The 14647-nt window shown below is 53.6% G+C and overlaps 1 protein-coding gene across 1 annotated transcript; it reads left to right on the top strand.

Moving 5' to 3' along the window:
- The first annotated feature begins 429 nt into the window (after positions 1–429).
- Positions 430–14149, top strand: EIF3D (eukaryotic translation initiation factor 3 subunit D). The gene is made up of 15 exons (XM_059186859.1): positions 430–582; positions 3140–3272; positions 3576–3621; positions 4493–4629; positions 5127–5212; positions 5765–5837; positions 6942–7054; positions 7765–7897; positions 8377–8524; positions 9413–9543; positions 10186–10271; positions 10351–10480; positions 12958–13100; positions 13264–13547; positions 14000–14149. The coding sequence occupies exons 2-15, from the start codon at positions 3150–3152 to the stop codon at positions 14011–14013; spliced, it is 1647 nt and encodes a 548-aa protein (XP_059042842.1). The 5' UTR covers positions 430–582; positions 3140–3149; the 3' UTR covers positions 14014–14149.
- The last annotated feature ends 498 nt before the right edge of the window (positions 14150–14647 follow it).

Below are 14647 nucleotides of genomic sequence, written 5' to 3'. Positions count from 1 at the left end.
AAACGAAAAGAAGGGGCGGGAGCGGGGCAGGGGAGGGACGGAGGAATGGTAACCATAACCTCTGTCCCGGACCCTCGACCTGCCCCCAGCTGTGAGACCCGAGCCACACCACTGGCCAGTGCAAGCCGGAACCCCGGCCACGCTGCGATACAGAAGGGCCGAAGCGATACCCGTGAACCGCTACGGGACCGGGAGAGGCTGTCACCTCTCCCCGCCTCCAGCTTCCAGTGCACCGCCGCCACGTTTCAAAAATTCTGGACGCCCTCTGGGGGCGTCGCCGGATGCGCCCGTGACGTAACTGTAAACACACCCCCGGCCTCTTAGCTCCTCGAAAACCGTGTGTACACCTCTCAAAGAAGAGTGACGAATTTCCGGGTGTGCCGTCGCTTTACGACTCGTGCGCTCTGCCGTGGATTCCGCAGGAAGCTAGAAGGCAGTTTACGACAGCGCCGATTGTGTTTACGGCGCCGGCCGGTGCGCGCGCATCTTTCTTCCTTTTCCCTGTTCCTTGGAGGGTAACCGGTGCGCCGTCTTCGGCCTGGACCATCTCTCGCCATCCGGGCCCGGCAGAGGCCTTTACAGGTGAGTGGAATGTTCCCTAGGGTTCCGTGGATCTCTGGAGCCGGCTTGGGCTAGGCCCGGCCTTCGGAGGCCTCCCGGAAGAGACCTCCCGTACGTCTGCGGCCGCCTCGGGCCCCCCCGCTGGGCGGGGCGGAATCCGGACCCCAGGCCGGACACACTTAGGGATGCGGCTCACGGCCTTGTGGGTGAGGTCCCCTGGCCTTAGGCTTCGCTTTGCGGCCACGGGCTGAGGGACTTTGATAGTTACCTGTTCACCCCGTTGGGTCTCAGGGTTTTCAAAGTAGCCAGAGGCTCCCAGACTGTCTGTGAAGGAGGTATTTGGGGGGGTTCCAGGCTGAGCAGTGTTTGAGCCTAACGTGAGGAATTCACAGTCCAAAGGTTTTCTTCCCTTTTCTGTGAAATGGAAGGCTGTGGTGGCATAAGTTTGATCTCTGATCTGAAACTCTCTCCCCTCTGGAATGATGGCATCCGATCTGGAGTGGCTGTGATAGTCTGTCTACACAGCACCATGGCCTGCCAGCCACAGGGCACCTTCTGAGTGCCCTGGGGTGCCTCCGCTGCCCAGGGTGCAGCTGTCACCCCGATGCAACTGACCGGCTGTTTGTGCTTCTGGTTCCATTCTGCTCATGGGGTATGCGTTGAAGTCCAGCGAATTCTTTCCACCTGCTGGAGAAATGCATGCCAAGCCTTGGGTCTGCTTCCTCCTTGAACTGTAGCAGAACAACTGGATTTTTTTTTTTTTTACACCTTTTTGAAATATTGTTGACTGGGCTACTAGGTAGGGATACAACCCCATTTCTTCTCGGGTGGCTGCCGAGCTATAACATAATGGGAAGAATGCTGGACTTGGGGCAGACAGCCCTGGAAATCAGCTGTTTTGAAACAGTGGCCAGATCAACAGCTTAATTGGCCAAGCTGCGGACTTTTAATCTCTGAAATGTGGGGTGTGGGGGAGTTAGTGCTATTAACTCGTTTAGCACAGTGTCTGACACTCTGTAGGGGCTCAATAAGTAGTCATTGTAATGAGACTTGTCTTGAAGCTGCCATCTCTTCTCTCGGTCCTCTTCCCGTGGTATATCTTAAGTTTAGAGTCGGAGGATGAATCCCGCTGGTATGTTCCCTCTTGCTGTCACCCCGGTTCACTTCTGCAGGAAACCTCAGTCTCCCCATCGTGGGACACTGAGGAGAGCTTTCTGTGATGCTCTGGAAATATTTGTGCAACGGCTTTTCGTCTAGGAACGCACCTGAGGATTACGATGGATGATCAGTGCATAGGTTTTTGTTTTGTTTGTTTTTTAGATTTTATTTATTTGACAAACAGAACACAAGTCAGCAGGGCGGGGGCGGGGGGGTGGGAAGTAGGCTCCCTGCTGAGCAGAGAGCCCAACATGGGCCACGATCCCAGGACCCTGGGATCATGACCGGAGCCGAAGGCAGAGGCTTTAACCCACTGAGCCACCCAGGCGCCCCAAGTGCATAGGTTTTTGATAGGAACTGTCAGATGAAGATCTATTTCAGAGGAGCTATAGCATGACCAGAGCGCGGATTCCAGCCAGACTGCTTTGGTTCAAATTTTTTCATCAACTAGCATTGCAAATTTGAACAATTTCTTAGCTTCTCTGTGCTTCAGTGTTCTGATCTGAAGAGCGGGGATGATACTAGAAGCTACCTCAGGATTGTTCGGGGCATTTACTGGGTTTATGCAGGGTCGACACCAAGAACAATAACTGGTACTTGTGAACATCTACAAACATGGGACGTGTGGACACTTTTAGGACCTAGGGCTTATGGTAATCTCAGCTTTCTGACAGGCTTTTTGCTTGGCTCTGTGTCCCCTTGTTCTGCATAAGGATTTGCATTGATGACAGAAAATCAGAAGAACCAAGAAAGAAAGGTTACACATCAGGCTATACTTATGGACTTCTTTTTTCTCAGCACCCTGTGTGTAAATACATTTTTTGCAAGTCCCAGATGTAATTGTGTGGCATTTTACAGTCAAGCATTTTCATATGTATAACTACCCAGTCTTTAGCAATGATTTCGTGCTGTGAATTAAACCAGGGTCTTATTCACTTAATAGATGAAGTCTTAGAGAAGCGGATTGTATGACTTGGTGAAGGTGTTTCTGAGAACTAGAACATGGTTATTACACTGGAGAAAGGTTACTACATTCCATCAAAGCTGAGACACTACTGAATTAAAGAAGCACACGTATGTTACGTAGCACCAAGAAGGACAAACTGCCAATTAGGATAAGAGAGCCAATGAAGCATAAGGTGCAGCCTCATTTCAAAGACATTATAGTGGGGAAAGTAGGTGTCAGAGAGTCGGTGCAGTATGGTAGATCAGTTTTGTTAGTGGTCTTCCACGTCTTAAGTATTCACGATATTATCTACGAGAAAACGAACTCAGTTAGTAGGAGCTCAACAGCGGAGTGTTCCATTTTGTGTGTTGCCTTTCAGATTTTGTCATTATGTCTTAGCTTCTCATAGCAGAAGCCTGCTTGTACTCAGAGGCCTTTCTTCATGAAGCTACTCACATTATTTGTATTTTTTAGGTTTTAGAAGATGGCGAAGTTCATGACCCCCGTGATCCAGGACAACCCCTCCGGCTGGGGTCCCTGTGCCGTGCCCGAGCAGTTTCGGGATATGCCCTACCAACCGTTCAGCAAAGGGGATCGGCTAGGAAAGGTACTTGCCTGTTCATGAAAGTGAAGCTTTTAAGCTATGGCTGCAGCCCTCCGTTAACCATTTCTGGTTTGTTCTCTCCAAAGTGTAACTCCTGTGTTCCTTAGGGGGACACCAGCTGGGGAAGGCTGTAACGCCTGGGTACTTAACAGTAGTCCTAACAGAGCTAGGCACTTAAAGGCCTTATGATCCCCAGTCTCTCTTAAGTTATTCCCAGATGGCGTCTTCACTTAACAGGGGTTTCTGGGTCCGCAGAAACGTGTCTGACTGACCTGTGTGCTCTCTCCTCTGCTACTGCTCTCACAGGTTGCAGACTGGACGGGTGCCACATACCAAGATAAGAGGTACACGAGTAAGTGTTCAACGGACTGCCCAGACCAGGGCCTTGGGAGGATTGTTGCTTTTTCTAGTAACCTCCATCCAAAAGCATTCTAGGAAAGGAACAAAATGATGATGATGATAATTCGTAGTTTTTAGGGCTGTCTGAACTGTAGGAAGTATCCACTTTTTTTTTTGAATGGCCCTAAAACTTGGACTGCTCATTGAAGTGATTTAATCTGTTATAGTGGGATTTTTTTTTTTTTCCCTTCCACTTTCAGGGAGCCATGAATCTTTTTACGTATCCTTTGAACTCATTCCTGTTTTGTACTGCAGTGCCTAGGATTTTCTGAACCTAGGAAGCCAGTCAGAGGACTCCACATATTAAGATTTCGACCCAGTAAATGGGTGGTGGTGGTGGTGGTGGTTTTTCTGTGCCAGCTGAGATTGCTGGAAGGGGCTGCTTGTAACCCAAGTGACGATTATCTGAGGCCGAGGTCAGCAGTAAAGTGTAACATGACCTGTTGGACGTGTCTGCCTCAAGCACCCGGTGGTGCAGGTGTTTGCCGTTTGCATAGTGCACGCCCCATGTCTGCCCCTTCTGGGAGAGTAAAGGTGGACTCCTCTTCTTACAGACCAAGGCAGGGCATGAAATGGGCTTGACATCCTCAAACTCTGTCTTGACTTAGAAAGCTCTTTAGATCAGAGCTGTTCAGACTTGAATGTGCACGTGAATCACCTGGGGATCTTAAAACTCTGATTCTGATTTGGTGGGTGTGAGGTGAGTCCATCAGCACGCACCTCTGCTAAGGGTCCGGGGGCACAGTTTGAATAGGAAGGCTCTAGACCAGCATGTGTGTAAAGTAACTGTAGCAGCTGTTACACATCCCTGCCTTTGCTTGCAGATAAGTACTCCTCTCAGTTCGGTGGTGGAAGTCAATATGCTTATTTCCACGAGGAGGACGAAACTAGTTTCCAGCTGGTGGACACAGCACGCACACAGAAGACCGCCTACCAGCGGAATCGGATGCGATTTGCACAGGTAGGCCAGGAACCAGCAATCCGACTGTCTTGGGGCCATTACCACTGGCAGCCACCTGCTGAAAATGCTACCTTGTGTGTACTGATGAAAGCGCGTTTTCGTGGGTCTTCCAGTGATTTCCAAGTGGCTGACCATTGATACACTGTGCTGAAGTAAACTTACTGGGTCCAGGGATAGGTTTAAATGGTTTGGCTTTTTGTCATAGGCTAGGACATCGTACCTCTGTGCCAAGAGGGCGTGCTTGTGTCAGGTAAAAGGGTGCCTGTTGCCTCATTTAATCGCTGTGTGCAGGCTTTATTAAGTAGATGGTCCAGTTGGGCTGCATCTACATAAAGAGCCAAACTGCAACTCTAATAAAAGCCCGCAAACCTACTTCAATAAAAAATATGTGACTGTGTGTCCATGCGAATGCCAGGGAAAGCTCTCCCATTAAGCCTTGCCTCTTGTCCATCAGATCCCCAGGATTTTAACACGGGTGTTTTCTTCTTACTTCCCAGCGGAACCTCCGCAGAGACAAAGATCGACGGAACATGTTGCAGTTCAACCTGCAGACCCTGCCTAAGAGCGCCAAGCAGAAAGAGAGGTGAGGTTTCTTGTCCTCACCCTTCCAGGGCCGAGCGTGCTCTGAAATTACTGGGCCAGAGCATGCTCTGAAATTACTGGCCCAGCATTGCAGACAAACACAGAAACCTTCCTGACACCAGCAAAGCCACTGTTTGAGCTTGCCCTCATTCTCCGAGGGCCATCGTTGGCAGGTAGCACGGCAGGAGATTACTCGGCAGTGGCCGTGCACTGGTAAGAAATGAGGGCAGGTAAGAAGAGCTCTGGTGCTTCCCTTGGTCAGTTCTGCTGCGGCCCGAGCCCAGGGCCTCCTTCACACGGGGCCCTGGGAGCCATGTCGGCCAGCAGCCCTGCCCAGGCTGGAGCTGCTAGAGGCCAGAGTAGGGGGCAGTGCACCTCTTCTAGCACCATGTGTATACTCGTGCTCTGCTCTTTTTCACGAAGCCCCCGTTTTCTTGGTTCCAAGAAGTCAGTGACAGTGTTGCAGGTTAGCAGAAGAGGATGGCAGCTTCTGCCTTTCAAAAACCCGCTCATTTAAAGATCTGCACCCAAAGCAGTCTTCTTGTCTTTCTAGAGAGCGCATACGACTGCAGAAAAAATTCCAGAAACAATTCGGAGTGAGGCAGAAGTGGGACCAGAAGTCACAGGTAGTGTATCCACACCAGAGTTCTATCTAGAAATTCAGTTTTGTCTGCTTATTTGGTTTTATAACTGCTTTATTGGAATCTTCACGCTCTGTGCAGTCCACCCATTTCAAGTGTACAGTTCGGGGGTTCTTGGTATGTTCATGGATGCGGGCCTGCAGCCAGCAGAACAGTCTCGTCATTCTGGAAAGAACCCCATGCCCTTCAGCAGCCAGCCTTTGCTCTCTCTACACAGCCCTCGGCTACTACCAGTCTCTTCTGTCTCTAGGTTTGCCTCTTCCAGACATTTCCTATACATAGACTTCTGTGACATGCGGGCCTTTGTGTCTGGCTCCTTCCACGGAGCACGTTTTCAGGTTCATCCAGGGCCTCCTTATTGCCAAGTCTATAATACGAGTGTACCATGTTTCATTACCCGTTCCCTGGGACACAGACGTCTGGGTGGGTTCCACTTGCTGCTGGTGGGGAAATGCTGCTGTAAACGTTCGTGCACGGGTGCTTATGGGGATGCTGTGAGAGCGGGGGGCGCACGTGAGCAGGAGACGGGCTCCAGCGGCAGCAGTTAGGTTTTGCGGGATGCGATGCTTGCTGGGCTGACATCCTGTGAGACATAAAAGAAGCTGCTAGAAGTTCTATACGTGTGAAAGAGCTGGTGTGCCCTGGGTGCCAACATCACCTAGAAGGAAATTTCCTGGTTGTTTTTGACCTCTTGCCCCCTTCGGTCCTTTTCTAGACTGCAAAGCCCAGAGTCGGGGTGCTGTCTTAGAAAGCAGCCAGCGACAGGGCGCCTGGGTGGCTCAGAGGGTTAAAGCCTCTGCTTGCAGCTGGGGTCATAATCTCAGGGTCCTGGGATCGAGTCCCGCATCGGGCTCTCTGCTCGGCAGTGAGCCTGCTTCCCCCTCCCTCTCTCTCTCTCTCTACTTGTAATCTCTGTCTGTCAAATAAATAAATAAAATCTAAAAAAAAAAAAAAAAAAGAAAGAAAGAAAGCAGCCAGCGTGTGGCACAGGCTCTGGAGGGATTTATTGACTAAGAGCCCTCCACGCTGTTAACCTGTCTTCTCCTGTTACACGCTGCCTGTCGTTCTCCCTCCACTGGTTCTGCACAGAAACCCCGAGACTCTTCGGTGGAAGTCCGTAGTGACTGGGAGGTGAAGGAGGAGATGGACTTTCCTCAGTTGATGAAGATGCGCTACTTGGAAGTGTCAGAGCCACAGGACATGTAAGTCGTGTCTTCTGCCACCTCCTGCCACGCGCGTGTGTGTATGGACCAGCGAGTTGTGTGGCTCTTTCGGCAGGAAGAGAAAGACCGTAGTTCCTCAGAGGCAGAGCTTCTCCTGATGTCACAAAGAGCTATTTCCCTCGGGTAGTAGATAGAAGTCAGTCAGTGGGGGCCAGAGCGCCAGGCCAGGAACCTGCATGCCCAGATGCCTCCATAACTGCCCATGTCCCTGTCTTGGCCTTAGTCTCCCCATCATTAAAGTGGGGAGTCTGTGTCAGTCAGTTGTGTTCACGCTGTTCTGTGGAGCCATATCCAGAGCTTAGCAGACAGGGATCTGTGTGAACTCTGGGAGCTTGTCTCTCCTGTTCCCGACAGAGGAATCCTCTCTCCTTTTATAGGTGGGATTTCTGGATAAGACTTTGGATTGCACAGCTTTTTTTTTTTTTTTTCTTCCCTAAAAATTGATTTATTTCTTAGAAAGAGAAAGCAAGCACATAAGCAGAGGGAGGGGCCGGGGGAGAGGGAGAGAATGTCAGGCAGACTCCAAGTCCCCTCCGGGCGCAGAGCTGGCTGAGAGCTTGGCCTGAGCCGAAATCAAGAGTCAGGCGCTCAGCCGGCCGAGCCACGCAGGCACCGCTCTGTAGCTTTTTAAAAACGAAGACAAAAAGTTGATGGTGCCGTTTCCCTTGTCGCCTGGCCGCTGGCCTCAGCGAGTGCTGCGGGGCGCTGGAGTACTACGACAAAGCCTTCGACCGCATTACCACGAGGAGCGAGAAGCCGCTGCGGAGCATCAAGCGCATCTTCCACACTGTCACCACCACAGACGACCCTGTCATCCGAAAGGTGGGCCCCGCGGGCATCTGCATGGATTCCTAGGCCTCGGAACCCCCTCCGTCTCCGATGCTCCCAGATGGGGCAGGGGCCGCTGGGACACGGCCACCCTGCGGCCTGTGCCGTGACACGGGCGTTAAGTGGAGCTGGACCCGAACCCCAGCCCTGCCACCCTTCCTCGCGCCGCCTGCCTGAGCCCTCCTCTCCTCACCTGGGAAGCGGGGCGAGTGTGCTTAACACAAGCCACTGAGGTGAGGCGAGAGCATAGCGACATGCCGTCCTGGAATGTGGTGCATGCTCCAGTGAGCTGCAGTCCCTCATGGCGGGGTGCGGAGGAGGGCGGCAGCACGCCTGCCTGCGGGAGCTTGTGGACTACCCGCTCCAACCGCTAGCGGGGTGTGTACTTGGATGTGAGGGCGTGAGCGCTCCCTGCAGAGGGCCGGCTAGATCTGAGAGTATCCTCCCCTCTTTCTCCCCCGTCCTCTCTGCAGCTGGCGAAAACCCAGGGGAACGTGTTCGCCACAGACGCCATCCTCGCCACGCTGATGGGCTGCACGCGCTCCGTGTACTCCTGGGACATCGTCGTGCAGAGAGTCGGCTCCAAGCTCTTCTTTGACAAGAGGGACAACTCCGACTTTGGTAGGAAGCCTGTTTGGGAGCAGCACAAAGGTGTTGGCTGTCATGTTGGTTCAGAGCAAGTCCCTGGTTCTAGAGAAAGGGCGGGAAACAGTCTACTGTCTCCCCAGAGCACTGACAGCCGAGGCCAAGGCACCTCCTCGAGGCCCCAGTACCGTGCTTCCGAATGTTACTTCTTTGGAATGTAGGGGTGGCACTTTCCTGACTTCTGCCCGTGCTCCGTACCACCTTTGACGTTTACTTCGTAGTTTTCTTTAAGTTAAGGGTTTTTTTTCCTTTACTTTAATGTATTTTTTTTTTCAAAGATATTATTTATTTACTTGACAGACACAGCGAGAGAGGGAACACAAGCAGGGGGAGGGAGAGGGAGAAGCAGGCTTCCCACTGAGCAGGGTGCCTAACGCGGGGCTGGGTCCCAGGACCCGGGGATCATGACCTGAGCCGAAGGCATACTTCAGTGTATTTATTAAGGGGAAACTACTCATGCACGTGTTCAATACCACACAAACACGAATACGCAGGCCCCGAAGGGAAACCAGGTCACTAAAGCAGGATAGCAGCGAGGTAGAACGATACAATTCCATACCTAAGGCTTAGGGTCTTTTCTTAGTCAAAAAGCTAATAAAATCAGACATTCTCTTGAATCCCAAAAGATTGAAACGAGACTGGTTTCTTGAATTTAACATTAGAGGAGATGTGAAGTTACTCAGCAGCGCTCCTCGCTCCTCCCATCTGTCCCCCCCACACACACCCCGGCCCACCCCCCTGCTTGGGAGAGCCGGCTTGGCAGGTGGTGGTTCCTTGAAGGACAGGCCTGCACCCCTCCCCGTAGTGCCAGGCACGTTAATGGCTCGGTTTCGTGGGTGGGTGACCACGCTGCTGTTTTTGCAGACCTCCTGACAGTGAGTGAGACTGCCAACGAGCCCCCGCAAGATGAAGGCAATTCCTTCAATTCGCCACGCAACTTGGCCATGGAAGCGACCTACATCAACCACAACTTCTCCCAGCAGTGCTTGAGAATGGTGAGGCGGTGAGAGCCTCTGGGCCTCTGTTTCCAGAACATCTGCTTGGTGGTGGGCTCTGGGGTGGTGGGACTGAGCAGGGCAGACGGGGTCCCTGTCTGTCACAGAGGAGCCCACGCTGGGGCTTTGAGTTCAGGCTGCCTGACGGAACCCTAGACCCAGCACTTCAGAGTTCTGTGTTGTGTCGGACGTTCTCCATGAGGCTGGAGTCCTAGGAACACTTGTCTCGGCTGTAGGGATTCCTTCAGCTCTTTGACAGACTGATTACAAACACACTGTTTAGGTGCTGGAGATCTAGCAGTGAGCTGAGTTCTACTCTCAGGAGGCTTCATTCTAATGAAGGAGGAAAGACCATAAACGAAATAAACCTCTTATGACAAGTGGTGGCGTGCACTCTAGAAAAATGAAACGGGAGGGGGGTGTGGCTGCTCATTCAGACACACGAAGCACACAGACGGCCCATGCAAGCATTCGGGATCTCCCCGGGTTCATGCTCGAGGTCGGGAAGGGTAAACGGCCCCCACCCCACCCCGGAGGGCCGCAGGGGGCCGGCCACGGCTATAAGTAAGCCGAGCGCAGGGTCTGCTCAATGGGCCCGGCCGCGAGTGCTCACTGTCTCCTGACGCCTCTGTCTTTTGGCAGGGGAAGGAAAGATACAACTTCCCCAACCCAAACCCATTCGTGGAGGATGACATGGACAAGAATGAAGTCGCCTCAGTCGCCTACCGGTATGTCAGCCACCTGGGGGGGTGGGCTCTCTGAAAGCCGGGGTCTCCAGTGGCTGAACAAGCTCCTTGTTGGCTGCAGGTACCGCAGGTGGAAGCTTGGAGACGACATCGACCTTATTGTCCGTTGTGAGCACGATGGCGTCATGACCGGAGCCAACGGGGAAGTGTCCTTCATCAACATCAAGACCCTCAACGAGTGGGATTCCAGGGTGAGGCACGCTTGGTCACCCTGTCTGTGGTCCCTGCGGGCCCTGCTGTCCCTGACTAGCCTTTGTGAGCCTTGGTCTTCTGTCTCTGTGCGTCACTTACACAGCTACCAAGATTTTTGTGTGTGTGTGTGTCTTCTGAGTTTTTCCTCCCCTTAGTTCCTCATTGAGAAAGAGATCGTGCCTTTGTAGACCGTGGCTAAGGCTAGAGCTTTTCTGCTCGTGTGGCACGCAGGAGGCACACAGGAACCAGGAGTAGTGATGTTCTCACAGGACTTTGTCCCTCTCTGTTCCTCTCTGCCCTCCTGTGGGCTTCTCTCTGCGAGCGTCTGGTTTTGATCTCTCGTCATCCGGGTTGGCAGGTGTCCTATAAGCCCCGGAGCTCTTTTTTTGATCTGTTCTTTCGCTTAGAGCAGCCACAACCTTCCCTCCGACCTTCTGATTTCTTCTTCCAACTCCTTCCCTTCTTGAATTTCGAGATTCTCAGATCAGCGAAGATTTGGCTCTTCAGGAGGCCTCTTGAAAGAAATGGGCTTCCTTCATCTCTCCTCTTTCTGCTTCCCCCTCCTGCTGGTGCTGCAGGATCGTTGGGCTGCGCCCCTCTCTGAAGCTGCCTGGGCTTCAGACTCGGCTGCGGAGGGCAGTGCCCCAGGGCGCCGCTGTACCCAACAAAGGGTCCTCCACAGCAAGGACAGCTCAGGCGCACATCGAACAGCGTCTAATGAGACAGAGTCTGTGGGCCGTTGTGCTCTGCCTTCATTAGAGACTCGGGGACCCGCATTTACTGCTGCTGATTCCCACTCCCCAGGCGGCCTTGGCCTCTGCCACCTGACGAAGGAGCGCACCAGAAGCCCTGCTGCGGACTCGGCTCTGAGCCAGTGGCCTCTTCTCAGACTTTCCGCCGGTCCCCCCGATAGCATACAGCGTCACTGTCGCCGTGTGGCTTTACCCTCTGTGGTGCTCCCGGACTCCAGCCTCGCACATTTTTTCAGTCCTTCTCTTGCTTTCTCTGCTGGCTCCCCTCCTTTCTGACTTCCAGTGGAGCCGCCTTTCAGGTCAGTCCCTCCGCAGCTCTCTGTGCCACAGTTACTTCTCCATAGAGCTCTGTGTTCGTTTTCTCTTGCTCCGTAACAAAGGCTCAAAATGAATCTGAAGGTTCTGGAAGAAATATCCAGGCTCATTCTAGTTAGTAGAATTCAGAGTTCCTTGCTGTTGTGGGCTCAGTGCCCCGTTCTCATACCAGCTGTCCGCTGGGGCTTCTCGGCTCCTCGAGGTCCCCCACATCCCTTGCCCGAGGGTCCCCTCTGTCTTCAGATCAGCAACAGCTCAGCAGGTTGTTCTCGTGCATCCAGCCTCTGACTTGACTTCTCTGTGTCCGGCTTGCACCCAGGTGGTCTCCCTATCTTAAGGGACCTTAGTTACATGCGCAGAATGCCCTTGACATAGAAGGTGCCTAACCATGGGCATGACCTTTCCTCATCGGCACGGTTTCCCGCCACACAAGGGTCGGCGCCATCGGGAGTAGAATTGTGCCTAGCCCAAGCCTCAACCTTGAACTGTAAGCGTGGTTCCTCAGATCTGCTTGGGTTTCTCGGCTCTGCGGTCCGTCTTCTCCCTCAGTTCTGCTGTCATCACCCACTTCAGGATGCTGTCGATCGCGCCTTTTACTGTGCACTTGCTGGTCTAGCTGACCTCCTCCGTGCCCTCCCCGCCCCAACTCGCTTGATCTCTGCCAACTCATTGTCCAAAACACTGCTCCCACCGTGCAGCACAGCTATGTGGAGAGACTCTCGAAATGCCACAGCAAACTCGCAAGAGTGGTCTTGAGGGAATCGTATCTGTCTAAGTCTTATTCCTAAACCGTTTGGGCCCGACTACTTAAAGGACTAGTATTTGGGAAGGCCTCTGGTTGCCATGAACCAAGACAATCTGAGAATCTCTGCACATGACCTTCAGCCAGTCACTTCACTTTGGGTCCCAAGTTCCCACATCTGCGCACGAGGTAGTAGGAGCAGATGATCTCTTTGTTTGCCCGTGTATATACAGAAGGTCAGACTCTGGCTTCCTCTCTGCGGCCTCCGCCCCCACCCAGGGCTGACCCGACCTGCAGCCTGTCTTTCCCTCTGTACCTCTCCCGTCACGCCACCTCCAGCCTCTGTCAGCATCCTCCCCGGGGGAGCCATCACGTTCCCTCCGGGGAGCTCTCCCTTCCCACACCGCACACAGTGAACTCTTGCCACTGCCATTCATACGGCCCTTGTGTCACTGTGCGCGCATGGGTCCTGGTCTAGACAAGAGGGTTAGGGGTTTGCCGGGCCCCCCCTGTGCGCCCAGGGACCGTGTCTTTGCCTGTGATTTACCTGCGGACTCCCCGCTTCCAAGCCAAGCCCACAAAGGAGTCCCTTCTCTGCCGGAGGAGGTCCCAGGCCTCCGGCAGTAGGGGCCCCCCTTCACGCCTGGGCCCGGCTTGCCTCCTGCAGCACTGCAACGGTGTTGACTGGCGTCAGAAACTGGACTCGCAGCGAGGTGCCGTCATCGCCACTGAGCTGAAGAACAACAGCTACAAGCTGGCCCGGTGGACATGCTGCGCCTTGCTGGCCGGCTCTGAGTATCTCAAGCTGGGGTGAGGTTCGCGCAGGCGCCCAGAATCCACCGGCTGCAAGGGGCGGTCGGCGGGCCGGGCGGGGTGGGCCTCCCCGCTGTCCCTGGGGAAGAACTTGGGGCTGCGGGTGTGGCTGTGCCCCTGTGCGGCCTGCCCCCGCCATGGTCACCCCCTCCCCTGCTAGGTACGTGTCCCGGTACCATGTGAAGGACTCCTCGCGCCACGTCATCCTGGGCACACAGCAGTTCAAGCCCAATGAGTTCGCCAGCCAGATCAACCTGAGCGTGGAAAACGCCTGGGGCATCCTGCGCTGTGTCATCGACATCTGCATGAAGCTGGAGGAGGGCAAGTACCTCATCCTCAAGGATCCCAACAAGCAGGTCATCCGCGTCTACAGCCTGCCGGACGGCACGTTCAGCTCTGATGAGGACGATGAGGATGAAGAGGAGGAAGAGGAGGAAGAGGAAGGTGTGTGGCAGGCCTCCTTCTGAAGTCTAGGCAGGGCTGTTAGGCTAGCTAGGGACCGAGCTCCGAGGCCACTCTTCTCTGGAGCCCTGACATGGGACCAGCTGAGTGCTCCCGGAGACTCGACTCTGCAGCAGCCTGCCCTCCGGCGCCTGGAGCTGCTTCCAGAGCCTTCAGATCCCATGAGGGGTGCAGGGGGAGAGGGGCCTCCTGGAGGCCAGGGTGGGAAAGAAGCATGGAGGGAAAGGCGGAATGGTTAGCCAGTGGTCTGGAGGAGGAAAGATGCTCTGGGCTGGTTACACGGGCCCCGGGTTGCCTCTTTGCTGCTTCATTCACCATCTGATGACTGCAGGAAGTTCCTCATAGCCCCATGACGATCCAGAACGCAGTGGGGAAATCACAAGCACTTCCCCGGCGTGACATGCCTCATTTCTCTAACGTTTTCTGTCTTTCAGAGGAAGAAACTTAAACCAGATGATGACGTGAAGCCAGAGTTTGTCGTTCCACTGAGCCTGGAAGGGTTTTGGATGTGTAGTGGAATGCTGATCTGATTCGTACTGTCTGAAGTGTGACAGTGGAATAAAGTATAACTATTTAGTCTCTTACCTTTATCGTGTGCTGCACTGGGATTGGCAGCCTCTCCCCCCAGTACCTCCTGGGAGAGGGATGGTGAGATACGGCTGTGTTCTATCTGGAGTTCATAATTGGGCTCCTTCGTCTTTTACCCGTTTCATACCCCTGTTAGAGGGTGAATGTCCTAGATGTTTCTGTTCTTGGAACCACCTGACATGATCCTTCACTGGGGATGGTTGTCAGTTTTCTGAGGCACCTAACAGAGGTCCCCCGAGAGGTCTGTTTCCACAGGGGTGCCTGCTGGCCATGTGCCAGACTCAGCTCCTGCCCTTTACTAGGGACATAAATCACTAGTAAAGGGAAGGAGGGCATGGTCTCTGAAGGTTGAGGTGGGCGGGCAGCTTACCAAGGAGACTGCCCCAGGAGATGCTGATGGGTGTCTCACTGGGTGGTGAGGACTGGTTTATAAATTGTTTTCAAGCTTGGTTTGGGCCGGTGACAGAGTCCCAAGCCGGCACCCTCAAGGCAGT

This window comes from Mustela lutreola, chromosome 8, assembly GCF_030435805.1.
Source record: "Mustela lutreola isolate mMusLut2 chromosome 8, mMusLut2.pri, whole genome shotgun sequence".
Classification (NCBI taxonomy): Eukaryota; Metazoa; Chordata; class Mammalia; order Carnivora; family Mustelidae; genus Mustela; species Mustela lutreola.
The sequence above is the reverse complement of the archived record's forward strand: the minus strand, read 5'-3'. Positions and strand labels throughout refer to the sequence as shown.